General features: G+C 33.6%; 1 protein-coding gene across 10 annotated transcripts in view; it reads right to left on the bottom strand.

Moving 5' to 3' along the window:
- The window catches only part of STXBP5L (syntaxin binding protein 5L), a 493,876-nt gene that overhangs the window by 300,656 nt on the left and 178,331 nt on the right, over positions 1–14,889 (bottom strand). For all 10 annotated transcript variants that reach the window (XM_055260425.2, XM_055260427.2, XM_063630147.1 and 7 more), the window contains one exon: positions 8,322–8,385. In XM_055260425.2, coding sequence (XP_055116400.2) covers positions 8,322–8,385 — 64 coding nt within the window. The remainder of the gene's footprint in view (positions 1–8,321; positions 8,386–14,889) is intronic.

Genomic DNA, 14,889 nt, shown 5'->3' with positions numbered 1-14,889 from the left:
TTATAAACTATGATTCAAATCCAAAAGCCCCATCAAGTGATGTGACACTTTCTTAAGAGAAGTAAAATTGCTTATGCTTTAATTTAGAGGAGATGCTCTGTATGCCCCAGACCCTAAGACCCTCAAAATCTTCATATCTGGTACAGGCCCCTGGATCTTTGTGGTATTTTCTTCCCACCCTCTGAAACATGAATCTTATGAATTATAAAGGTACTCACCAGGTCTGCTCACCAGATCCACTTAGCATTACATAGGCAAAAAAGTGAATTGGTATACTTTCTAAAGAATGTCCAGACAATCAAGATTCCTGAGAATTATATTATGACCGAGAGCAGGAAAAATAACATAGTCCTGGAGAAAGATTTTGAATTTATACTGCAGTCCTTTCTTTCATTCCCCTCTGTTGATGAATATGGGGTCCATCCCACATCCATGTGAAAAAAAAGATTTCACTAAATATGTAACTGTATATTAGGTACTATAGGTTGTGTTGATCTATACCCATAAAAGCTAAGCAGCTGTGATTGGGACTGTCACCTGGTTATTGGGTCTGTACATGCCCTGTACACCTTGATGTACTATTACCAACCTCAATCTATTTTGTTTTTTTGCAAACCCTACATAATGGAACTCAACAATATGTATTGGTGACCACTACCGTTACATCATTCAAGTCTAATTGTGCTAATCTCTGCAGTTCCTTCAGAGATGCTGTATTGCTTCTGATTACAATATTGGCAGAGGAAGACAGTTTCAGGAGATTCCATTTTCCTTTCCCAGTACGTGCCTCTAATTACAGGGTAAGCAAACCAATATGAGTATTACTCCAGCTACTAAGCATATCTGTCAAATTATACATTTGGAGAAAATAGCTAGGTATGTCTGCATACCCACTAGATCTACTGTGAGATTAGACTTGGGCCAAAACTCCATCTATCAACTGGTTATTTAATTCCATATGTCTTGCCTCTAACTGGAGGACAATAATTGCTTTTTTTTAAATTTCCCAGTATTAATGTCTGCTCTGACCCTATATCTAACAGTCCTGAAAACTAAACAGTTACTCCTGCAAATGATCACAGATGTTTCTATAATTACTATATGTACTTATTATAGCATTTCGTATTCTTTTTCAGTGACAACTAGCTCCTTTTTTAATCAATAGATTCTGAATCTGCAAACCGATTTATATTTGAAAACCTGATGAGATATTGTGATTTTCCATTTTGATGGTGACTGTCAAAAATTAAACTGCTCTTATTTTTTTTCTGATCATGCAAGGCAAACAACATCCCAGTCAGCTTCTCACCTTATTTTGCTCCTACAAACATCATGATATATTAGCCATTACCATAGATTCCTGCATTGCCACTCCAGCCTTGCTGCTTATTATGGTAAGTAAGCCCATATTGCCAGATGGTTAAATTTTGTGACCTGGCCTCTACAATCCATGAATATTATGGAACCTGGCTCTCTTCCACCAACTCCTACTGTCAACAAGGGCCTTAAAAGGGACAACCACTACCAAGCTTCTGAAATATGCTAATATTTTCCTTTCTAGAGCATTTCTTATTAGGTTAAGTGAAGACAGTCTCCTCAGAAGCCTCCTAGGGAACACAGTCAAAAGGTGAGTTGCCAGAGCAAACATAATACATTCATTTTAACATTATCATCCCCCCGATCCCTTCTTAATACCATACCAAAAGACTCTGACCTCTCTGCTTTATTTACTATATGCCTTTTTTTTAGTCTAGGCTTCAAGGAGCCATCCCAGAAAATTACTACTAGGAGCATATCCAAGTGTCCCTGCCAAAGCACTAAATCCAAAATCATAAGTAACTGCCCCCATAAAAATAAACTCTCCCCTATGCAGCCCCCAAGTTCAAGTCCTTAAAAACCACTCTAAACACATTTCATTGGTGAATGACAGTATTAGTCATATCCTCAATTCCTTTGGTAGGTATTCTATTTCTTTCAAATATAGTTTATTTATTCCTGGAGGAAGATTTATGCTTCTGTGTTAGGCTGTGCTGAGATCTGATTCTGGTTGTTTGCCTGGATGTAATGATACTGGAGGTGGTCCTGTGGGGAAAAACATCATTATACGAGGAAATGATTTTAGGTGAAGTCATTACACAGTCACCCAGAAAAGGGAAACTGTTCTCCTCCAGAAATGGTGAAAGAGGTACTTCTGCTGACCAGAAGGGTTTGAGGAAATTGGGGGCTGCTGGGGTTTACAATATTCTCAGGCTTATCTATACAAATTTTTCCATCCCAGGTTAATGGTTGAATAGTGCTCTCAAAAATTCATGTGCACCCAGAACCTCAGAATGTGACTTTATTCGGAAATAGAATCTTTGCAGATGTAATTAGTTAAGGATTTCAAGAAGAAATCATTCTGGATTTAGGGTGGGCCCTAAATCCCATCCTAGGCCCACCTAAATCCAATGACTGCTGTTGTTATAAAAAGAGAAGACATAGAGAAGATCATGTGAAAGTGGAAAATAAAGGCAGAGATTGGTGTTATACTGCCACAAGTCAAGGAACATCAGGAGCCACCTAAGCTGGAAAAGGCAAGGAATAATTCTTCCCTACAGTCTTCAGAGGGAGCACGGCCTGACACCTTAGTTTTAGACTTCTGGTTGTTAGAACTAGGAAAAAATAAACTTCTTTGTTTTAAGTCACCCACTTTGTGGTCATATGTTATGGCAGCCATAGGAAACTAATACACAAAGGTCATACTCTTTCCTTACCATGGCTCTGACTTTAACAAATGAGACCTATCAAAGTTATGTATTTGGTCTCCTTATAAGCAGCTCCTGGGCCTATTTTTAGCACAGTCTTCCCTAGAGCTACATGAGGTAAGAGTTCCTTTAAATCTACCTTAGAGGACTTCTGAGATTTGGTAAATCAGTAATTAAGTGTTCTGAGATGATGTAGGGAGAAAAAAGGACGCCCAAAGACACCCACACTCTAATCCTTGGAATCTGTCAATATGTTCCTTACATAACAACAACAACAACAAAAAAAGATTTTATAAAAGTGAAGAACGTTTCCCAGTTGTGGTGAGAAAGAGGCACAATTGTGGAAGAAGAGTCAGAGAGATACTATGCTGTTGGATTTGAAGATAGACAAAGGGGCTGCAAGCCAAGAAATTTTGCAGCCTCTGAAAAAGGCAAGAAATCAGATTATCTTCTAGAATTACTAAAAAGGAATGCAACCCTGCTGATACCTTGATTTTTGACCAGTGAGACCTGTGTTGAACTTCTGGCCTACAGAACTGAAGGATAATAAAGTGTTTTGTTTTAAGCTATTGAATTTATGATAATTTATCTTGACAGTGGGAAACTAATTCAAGTGCCCTCAAAGGAAGTTATTTTATTTCATCATCATTATATAATTATCATTACTCCATATCAATTAAACACCATGACTACTTGATCTCCCTTTGTCTTATCTTTCTAGCAGAGAAAGATTAGTCCCTAATCACAGAATAACATTTTTAAAGTAACTGTGATGTCACTGCATGGAAGAGTTTAATTCATTTCACCTGGTACCTTCAACAGGTTTGCTGATTTTAGACAGGAGACAACCTAACTTCAAAAATCCAATACTGAGGGTTTACAAACTAGAACAGGAGTCGGCAAACCTTTTATGTAAAGGCCAGACAGTGAACATTTTAGGCTTTGCAGCCCAACTGCTCAGCTTTCCTTTTACAGCAAGAAAGCAGCCACAGACATACGTTAATAAATGAGCATGGCTGTGTTCAATAAAACATTTTGAGAAAACAGGCAGCATGCCAGATTTGGTTTGTGGCTGTAGTTTCCAGTCCCTTATCTAGAATGATTGTAGTAACTGTTATCTTAACCAGGAGTGTGTACAAAAAAAGCCTGAAGCAAGGTTTAGTCCTAGTGTGTAAGGGAGGAGTGCAATCTCAGGGTTGTAATAATAAAAGAAAGATGATTCATTATCACACTAACTACTATTTCATGGGGAGAAGCAGAAGCGACATCACCGGTCAGGTGTAGCATGGTCTTGCAAGAAATCTCCAAAAGTTTATGTGAGAAAACTGTGACTCAAATTAGCCAAATAATAAGGAGGAAGAGAGGAAAAATTTATTACTTGTCTCTTGCCTAACATTGGTTAAGCTTTTCTCCATGGGAGGTTAACACCCCCTCTCTTCAGAATTGTGTCATTTGACCCCTTTGGTGTGTGTTAGGGAAGCCAGATTGAATGCCTTATGTTGTAGCACATCTTCTGAATCCAGAATTAATGAAAGGAGCCAGAGACCTGGAAATAGCTCAATTAATTTTGCCAAACATGAAGTGAAGCAAACAGCCCTTGTTTAGGAGAGCATTTGTTTGGGAGACAAGAGAAGCTAAGAGAATTCAAGCAGATTCACTCAATGCTGTATCAAATCAATACAGGCATCTCTCAGCTCAAGAGTACCCTTTTGTATTCGATAGACCAATGCACAGTTTCTTTATAAATGATATATTGGGGGAAAGATGGCCTATTTTCTGATTCTATGACATTATCTTGATTTTTTTTTTTTTTTTGAGATGGAGTCTTGCTCTGTTGCCCAGGCTGGAATGCAATGGCATAATGTCAGCTCACTGCAACCTCCACCTCCTGGGTTCAAGCAATTCTCTTGCCTCAGCTTCTGAGTAGCTGGGACTACAGGCACATGCCACCACACCAGGCTAATTTTTTGTGTGTTTTTGGTAGAGACAGGGTTTCACCATGTTGGCCAGGCTGGTCTTGAACTCCTGACCTCAGGTGATCCGCCCACCTCGGCCTCCCAAAGTGCTGGAATTACAGGCGTGAGCCACCGCGCCCATCCATATTATCTTGATTTTGTAGGAACCTTAACCTTAGCAGTTTGTTCCTTCTTGCACTTCGCCAATTAGCTTCCAAGGGAAGCTTTCCCCTTCCGAGTTGAATTTATCCCAGAAATACAAATGTGTTTAAAGTTAGAAAATCTATTAACATAATTCAACAAATTAACAAATTAAGAAATAATAATCTTGATACATGTCGAAAGCATTCAATAAAATTTGACACTATTCGTAATTTTAAACTCAGAATATTGGAAATAGGTGGAATGTTTTTAACCTCATAAAAGCAATCAAAGATCTGCAACAACCATTTTACTTAATGCTGAAATCGTGGAGGCATTTCCTTTGAAGTTGGAAACAAAAAAAAGTTCCCACTAAAACCATTTTTACTCAACACTGCACTGGGGTCCTAGTCAATAAAGCAAAAAAGATATATATAACCATAAATATTGGAAAGGAAGAAAATTTGTCTATATTTTCTGTTTTTATAAATAGAATATTCCAGAGAATCTAAGGACAGCTATTAAAAACAAAACATTCAATGATGCAACTGAACACAAAATATTAAAAAATCAATATTTGATAATCTAAAGATAATCAATTATGAAACTTATTTTAAGAAGATTAAGTCACAAGTCACAAGAGCAATAAACTCTATAAGGTACTTATTATCGAATTAAGCTAGCAGAAGATATAAAAGACTTTTATAAAAAAATTTATAGTTATATAGCAAAACAAAGAAAGCCAAAGTAAACATATTTATAGATGGAACACCCATATCTTAAACACGTAAATTTTCTAGAAGTTATACATTCAAATTTCAAACAAAATCCCAATTGAGAATCACATTGAGCTTGATAAGCTGATTCCAAAATTCATATACTAGAATAAGAGTCAAAAATAGCCAAGATAATTTAGAAAAAGAAAAGGGACCAGCTTACCAGATATCAAGACATTTTGTAAGTTATTATAATTAATAAAGTATGTCATTAGTACAATAGTAGATAAATAATTCAGCAAAAGGTTAAGCCCAGGAGACCAACCCAAATATTGGAACTTGATATATGAGTGAGGTGTATAAATCAATGGAAAATAGATTCACTATACAATAAGTGAATTATTTACATGTGCAAATAAAAGTCTACTATATCAAACCATCATAAAATAAATTACATGAAGATTAAAATCTAATTGTGAAATGCAAGGTCTTAAAACCAATAGAAAAAAATAGAACTGTATTTTCTCTCTGGTAGGGAAATATTTACTGAATAAGAAACAAAAAGCAAGAATCACATGAAAAGACTGATAAAACTGAATATATTAAAATAAAAAAAACTTCAGTGACAAAAGACTATTGATGGAAAAACTGATATACAAGAAGTAAAGTGATGATTATTCAAGATTATGTGCTAATAAATGCTAGAGCCACAATTCAAACCTATAGTTTTCTGATGCCAATATTCATTTATTTTGCAGTCCTTTTAATTTGTAATTAAACAATTGCCACATTATATTCTTTCATAAAAATTTGAACAACACAAATAAAATAAGAATATCTTTGACCATCTTCCCCAATTCCAATCTTTAGTGTTCTCCCAGATTTGTCTATATTCTTTCAGGCTTTTTTTTCTTAGGCATTTGAATATATAAGTACAAATATAAAGGCAATGTTCAAGTGGTTTTATACCTTACTGTTCTGCAACTTTTCTTTTAAAAAATGTGTCTTAAAGAACTTTCCATATCAACACAGCATTCCACAGTATGAATATATCAGCATTCATTTATTCAATATTCTATTAAGAGACATTTAGACTATTTTAATAGTTTGCACCATTAGTCACATAAACAGTATAGATATCAGAAATGAATTTTCTAGGTCATAACAAATTCTAAAAATGAATATATGTTTTAAATGTTGATAATGCTTAATTGCTCATCCTGGTATATATACATATATTTAGATGGCTATTTCCCAGTGCTTTTTCCATTCTCTGATATTTTAAAATTAATATTTTTAGTGTTTAACATTTTGTCAGTATGATGTCGACAAATTGTATATTGTATTTCCCTAATTACTACTGAGACTGTTTCCTCCTCACTGCCAAATCCTTCTCTCTAGAAGTAAGAGGCAATGACATCAACTCTTAAAATCATCTTTTTTGGTAGACTTATTTTCATATGTCTAAATATGTTTATATTGCTATTTTCTGATTTAGTCATTAGATATTATATATTGATTTCTTACTACAAGATGAGGATTTAGTACAAGTTCTTTATATATTTTACATGTTCATTATTTGTGACATGTAGGAAATATTACCTCCCACTTTGTTGCCTATCTCTTATTATGAGAGTCTTGTTATAGCATATGCCCTAAAGTTTTTAGATTTTGCCCAAGAGTGTCCCTACTCCACAGTAACTAACAACCCTATCCTACGAGCATCTTTGAATACTTTCTGAGTTGTGATTTTAATGTTTATTAAACATTGGTTCTTTATGTATCTATGAGGCAGAGGTCTTACTATTCTTTTCAAAGTGAAGAACCAATTGTCCAGTACCATTTATTCAATAGCTAATTATGTCCTCAGATATCTTCTTTAAAATATGTAACATTTTTCCAAATACCTGAACTATTTGGGGATTTATCTATTTAGATACATTGGTCTTCTTGTGTACCCCTGTACCAATATAACACTGTATTTCTTTTTCAAAAATGTCTTGGCTATTCGTATACATTTTCTTTTCTTAATAAATTTTAAAATCACCTTTTGAATTCTTAACAAATAAACTCTGATGGCACCTGACTGGAATTACATTGTACTTGTGGATCAATTTGAAGGGATCCAATTTTACTCCTTGGGTGGGTGGACTTGCCTTTCAGGTTCGATTTTTGATAGGCTAATTCAGTTTCTATCGTTTAAAAATAAAGAACCAAACCTATATATTAAATAATTTATTAATATTAATTAATATTAAAAATATCTAATTTTCATGTTTTCAACTGTTTCCTCACCATCAAAGGCAAATTATGAAATAAAGTGAATAAGAATTATTTCTATAATCTGATAACATTTTATATATTAGTACACATTAATGAAATCAAGATTGGCTAATTTATGTTATTTAATATTGGTCATTTTTCATCACCAAACTGAGTAAGAAAGGCAAATTATAATCATATTATTAAATTCAAGCATAGAGTATTTGAAAATTAAAGTTGTTCTACATGTTATCGTTCTCAAAATGCCAGAATTAAATACCGATTTTATCTCTCAGTAAAGCTAAAGACTTAATTTGGGACCATCAGTAGCATGATTGATTCATTCATTCATTTACTTATTCGTTGATTCAACACATTTTCATTTCACATAATATAAAATGCTATCAACTGGGCTAGATATTAGATATAAAATAATAGTAAGAAACACCTTTTCTCAAGAATGAGGAAAACAGAAGTAACAATAAAGATGTCATAATACTCACTTTGCCTTCATCTCTTGGGCTATCACTTAAATGTACAACTGGACCTGGATGAGTCTTGGTGGATCTGTTAAATCAATTCAAAACAGTAATTAAAAACCAAACATTAAAATACCTTACCACTAGAGACTGAAACAAAGAAATTAAGATTATACTGGAATAAAATCCCACCATTCTAGGGTTAAGCTCAGATTCACTTAAGTTTTTGATTTACTTTACCAATACTAACTGCATTTCTGTTTACTAACTGCAAACTACTTATTTATGTTTTTTTTTTAAATCAGGTTAAAACACAAAGGTCCTAATAACAATGGGGTTCTTTATTATTTGAAACGTTGTCAGATAAGGGCCTCTGAATTTTTTTAATTGAATTTTTATTTACACAGATAAAAGAACACTACAGCTACAAAGGTAATGGTGTAAAACTGTCTCAATTAAATTGCAAAGTACATGCCTGATTTAAGATTCCCTTTTACGCAGAATCTCCTCTGATTATTTTCCCCTAAAGAAAAGTACAGTGGCACCTTTGATTTAAAAATAAATCTACTCTAATGATAACCCTTTTACAGAAAAACAACAAATTGGAGTGAAACCTAGTTCATTGGTTATACCACACTTATCAGGTTATTTAGTATAATAAATAACAGATAATTATGAGTCTAACAGAATATTGTTAAAAGACCTGGGCTCTCTATCAATCTGACTTTAAATTTGTTCTACTCTCATATCTGGCATGTTTCTTTTATAATTCCTAGTTTAACTTACATCACTTTGAAAATGATTATGTCATGATTGAATATGATATGATCTGATATAACAAGGGTTTTATTAGTGCTCCACTTTCCACAGCCTTTCTCTGCGACCTAACAGTGCCAAATTATTCTTATTATGATTATATTAACATAGTTTCAGTTTCTTTCTTAAGCACACATGAAAACTATCAAAGATTCTATACAAAACAATGAAGAAGATTTAAATCTTAGAAACTATTTGGAATCAGAGATAAGTGACAAATTAATTCTAGGATCTCCTGATACTGACTCCTCAGAGTTACCAAGGGAAATAAACACAGATTCATTGGATATTGATGAATTTTGTCAGTGGATTCATCTTAAATATTTTCATCTAAAAATGGAAATATTAGCACTGAACCTACTGAATAATTGTGCAGTTTCAAAGATACATACAGCATCTAATACTATGGCAAAACATAGTATGCATTCAATAAATAGTATGTATTATGATTGATGTGATAATTGGAAATCAGAGTTACTATTTGCATTCTAGAATATATGCAGAAAGAAAAGAAATTAAACAGGGCTTCATAAAAAGTTTACAGAGCTTTCTTTAATTCTTTCCACATTTATATGTAACATATCATTCATACATAAATGCAGTGTTCTATAAAGGTATAAATGCCTCTGATAAGGGTTAATGTCTTTAAATTATCCTCCAGGAATTCATAATTGCCAACAAACCATAGCCTCTCCCTCTCTTGGTTTGATTGCACTAACACTTACCAAAGTGTACTCTATGATAAGTTAGTGTTCTATATTTTAAAACTTTGAGAAACCCTGAATTAAAGTTAAATATTTTTTCCCCTACAGAATTTCTTAGAGCCTGTTCTATGCAAATGAGCATTGTAAATCTTCAGTACTTTACAAAATTATTAGTCCATTGAATCCTTTTTCATTGATCATATTAATGAAATCACAGAAATTTGTTTTGGGAAACACTACTTGGATCACATGCAAGACTCTTGTGTTTAGATCCTTAAACTATAAAATATTCTACTTCTGAAAATAATCTAACATTAAACTTCTGTTATTTGTAGTTACTTTTTCAGACTCTAGAAGAAACATTATTTATTATCTTAAACAAACATAGAACACATCAAAAGTGAAGAGGAAAAAGGGTTCACATTATTTCACCGCGTAGAGATAATGCCTATTAATATTTTGGGGTATTTCTTCTGGCTTGTTCCCTAACGTTAAACTTCCAAAACCACAAAGCACTCCTGGCAAAACTTATGGTCATGAGAAATTGACCTAAAAATAAAAAAGCATCTGTGGACTTTGGATTCGGAAAATTACAAAAAAATTACTTTAGATAGAATTATCAATGAATTATTTTCATGTACTAGCCACCTAAAAAAATGTGCAGTAATTCTTCTAGGTATCCCTATTTAGTTCTCTTTCTTCCATTCACTAAAGTAGCCTTCTTGATATTAGTTTCCATTATGGACTTTTCATTATCTTCCCATGTCTTAAATATTGATATTCTATGTCAGTCCTAGACTGCCATGTATTCCCATATAATATATTGCCACAAATTCAAAACCCTACAGGAATCAGGCAGGTATTGCAAATGAGTTAAATAGGCTGAATAAAAACTGTACCAACCTGGATAGCACATTACCGACTTACATAAGGAAAGTTACTACTCATTTGCAGTTGATTATTGCCATACAGGAATGCTAGACTAGGAGTGTTTCACCAAAAAGTCCAAATTTTTATCTTCATTCTACCAATTTGTAAATATTAGACAATAATAATTCAGAGCATATTTAAATACTCTGATGGCCAAACAAAATATATCTATGAGTCATAATTAGTTCAATGGCTATTAGTTTGCTAACTTTTCTCTACATATCCTTTATGCACAATTTCATCTGTTCATCTGGTTTTAACAATCCAGTAAATTCTGATCTCTCTCATTACCTTCAGATCCGTATATATCCCGCCTCTTGCTATTCTTTTTTTTTTTTTGAGACAGAGTCTCGCTCTGTCGCCCAGGCTGGAGTGCAGTGGCACAATCTCGGCTCACTGCAAGCTCCGCCTCCCGGGTTCATGCCATTCTCCTGCCTCAGCCTCTCCGAGTAGCTGGGACTACAGGTGCCCGCCACCACGCCCGGCTAATTTTTTTGTATTTTTAGTAGAGACGGGGTTTCACTGTGGTCTCGATCTCCTGACCTTGTGATCCGCCCACCTCGGCCTCCCAAAGTGCTGGGATTACAAGCGTGAGCCACCGCACCCGGCCCTCTTGCTATTCTTCTATACCAACTCCACCTGAAAGTCTTATAAACACATACAATTCAATGGACCTAAAATTGAACTTCTTATTTTACTCTCAACCTACTCAATCTCTTGCACTTTCACTAAATGGCACAATTATACACCATTGCTCAAGGCAAACACTGGGAAGTCATCCTTAATTTTTCCCTATTATTATTCCCTCTTTTAAATATTTATTTAATATGTTGTTTTATCTCCACTCCTACAACCACCAACATAATTTTTACCAAGAACACAGTCTTTCTTTCTCTCCAATTATTTCTGCATACCTGCATTCAGGGTAGTACTCCTAAAATATAGATTTGATTGAGATCTGCTTACAACCCTCAAAATCTAGCTCCCTATTAGTCTTAAAGTCTGAACTTCTCAAATTGGCTTACAAGACCATTCATGTTATAAAACCTGATTACCTTCCAGCTTTATCCCTTGCTATCCTATCTGCCAGCCATTCCAACAAACTAAAAACTGCAGTACTTACAATTTCTGGGCATAGAGCAGAAAATTATCTTATATTTCATCCTTTAAATATTCTGTTACCTCTGCCTGGAATGTCCTTGTCCCTGGTATTTTACTCATCTAACTGAAACTCACCCCTTGGATCTCAGCATAGATGTAACATTCTTCACAGATACCACTTTGAGATCCCATGTCTATATTATAATAGATGTCCTTCTTATGGAATGCCATATTATATTACCAATATATTGTAATTGCCTTTTTATTTGACTTTGCCTCCATTAAACTGGAAGTCCCAGCAGGACAGAAATTATATCTTCTCTGTTCATAGTTGTTTCTAGTATCTATCATATAATAGAGCTCAATAAACATGCTTGAATGATGTTAAACATGAGTCTCAAACTTTTATGATTTGATTATAAATTTCATGCTCAAATTTTAATCATATGTGGAAAAAAAGCCTACATTTTTTTAAAATGTTAGGGCTGCCCTACAGAAATAGCTGTTTCTATGCTATCACCCAGTATATATTTTCCCATATAAATATTTTTTAATGATAGTTTAGTTCTATACTGTTATTTTATAAGGTATTCTTCAAATATCACTGTTTAAATGAAAAATTTGTCCCAGGTTCCAAATAACCAATATATACATTTTGGAAACACAACTATTCATACTCGGGAATTGCCTCTAATTGCAATTAGAATAATTCACTAAAAATAGAAACAAGCTGAAAAATAAACATTAAATGAAAAGTATTTCAATAAGGACTTAAAATAGAAACAATCTCATTTTTTTAGATAATTCTTGCATTTGTCCTACTTAGAAAATATATTATTAAAATTCATGGACTAAAATTATATTTATTAAATGAGTCTTCTTAATTAAATGCATATTTTATTACTGTCCCATACACTTGACACATATTAACAGGAAGTTACATACATTTTCTAATGTATCTCAAGAGGTAGAGGGCAATGAAAAGACAGTTCCAGGAGATTGGAAATTGGCATTTAAAATGTTATCTGTCACAGTGGAATTAGAATTCTATGGAACATATTTTTGGAAATCTGGTCTAAATAAATCAAGAGACATTCAGGAAGTGATGACATGTGGTTTACTAATAATTTCTCAGAGATATATCAAGAACATTTTCAGAGGCATGTACAACTCAATAAAACACAAGTTTATATACAAAATAGTAGATGCTATTCTAATGCTGAATCGTGTATATTATGAAAAATAAAAATGCTTTATTTTAACTCTTTAATTTCTCCTGATTTTAGCCTCCCTTATAATATACATTTTGAAAACTCTTCATTAGTCTTGAAATTCTATAGACTATATAAACACATTAAAATAAAGTATAAGTCACTAGTTCACATAGTAATCTGAACCATGAAAAGGATTTGTTACATAAATGAATATAAGAACAGCATTGCAAGAGTGGTGAAATGTTTGATTTGCTTAAGATAATAAATTCTTCTCGATTACTTTAGCAGCATTCAACCTGAACACAAATGATGCATCCATATATTTTCACTAATATTGAATTTGTTTAAAAGTTTTATAACTGAATCTTCTCATGTTCATCTAAGCCTGTATGTTTTTATCAATATCCTGAAACAATATTATGTAAAAACTATTAAATTCAGCCCTTTTATTGCTTTTATAGGACTAGGATTACAGGGGAAAAGGACCCCCCCCCAAATATCTAATAAAGTAACTTTGGGGGGAAACATAATTGTTTATAGGATTAATGTTTTTAGAAATATTCACACAGAACAATAAAATGAGCAAAATAGCTCAAATCAATTATCTTGAAAACATAAATGAAAGTTGTAAGTCAGTAGTAGTGTGTATGTAACAATTTATCATACTAATACTTCAATAATGTCATCAATCATTTAGTATCTACTTTGGAAAGCACAGAAATAAGCCAAGTATGAAGAACAAGAAAAGAACAATAAACAAAAATCCTGCTCTGGAGCAGTTCCTAATCTAATGAGGGAGAAAGAATTATCATTAATAAAAGACTCATTCAGACATAATACAAAAGGAGTATCATGACAAGAGTATAACTAGTAACAACCCTCCCTATGAAGCAATATACATGCATATTGAAACATTAAGATTAGGTAAAAGATTTATTTCCAGCGTCAAGCTTCACAAAAATAGGTGTTTTAATCAGAATTTTGCAGAATAATTTTGTAACTTAGACTATATATGAGGCAGAAAATGAGCCAGCTTCAAGTCAAACATCTTATCAAGGACCTAATATGTATAGTGCATAAACATGTGTTAAATAAAAGTTGTTTTTCTGATTAATAATTTTACTAGAAGAATTGCTTATGTATGTACTACAAATAGATGGTGATATAGTTTGGATATTTGTCCCTGCCCAAAGCTCATGTTGAATTGTAATCCCTAAATGTTGAAGGTGGGGCCTAATGGGAGGTATTTGGATCATGGGAAGTGGATTTCTCTTGGATGGTTTAGCACCATCCCCTTAAGGCTCTTCTTGTAATAGTGAGTTCTTGCCATAGTAAGTGAGTTCTAGCAGTAGTGAATGAATTCTCGTGAGATCTTGTTGTTTGAAAGTGTGTGGCACCTCCCCCTAACTCCTCCTCTTGCTCCTGCTTTCACTATATGACATGCCTGCTCCTAACTTCTACCATGATTGTAAGCTTCCTGAGGCCTCCCTGGAAGCTAGGCAGATGCCAGCACCATGCTTCCTGTAAAGCCTGTAGAACCATAAGCCAATTAAACTTCTTTTCTATATAAATTATCTTGTCTCAGGGATTCCTTTATAGCAATGCAAAATGGCCGAATACAGATGGCTTGAAATTCCACAGAGTTTGATATTTGGAGAATTTCACATTTTACATGTACAGAAACTTAAATATCAGTGCCAAAGCCAAAGTGGTAATTGCCATCAATCATACACCCAAAAAAACCATGTATAGCTTAACCTAAAAGATATTTGAGCCCTGAACAATATTTTAATAAGGCAAGAAAAGAATAAGCTACAAGCATTAAAA

This window comes from Symphalangus syndactylus, chromosome 21 (assembly GCF_028878055.3).
Source record: "Symphalangus syndactylus isolate Jambi chromosome 21, NHGRI_mSymSyn1-v2.1_pri, whole genome shotgun sequence".
NCBI lineage: Eukaryota > Metazoa > Chordata > Mammalia > Primates > Hylobatidae > Symphalangus > Symphalangus syndactylus.
Note: the sequence above shows the minus strand (reverse complement) of the source record. Positions and strands in the feature narration are given on the sequence as shown.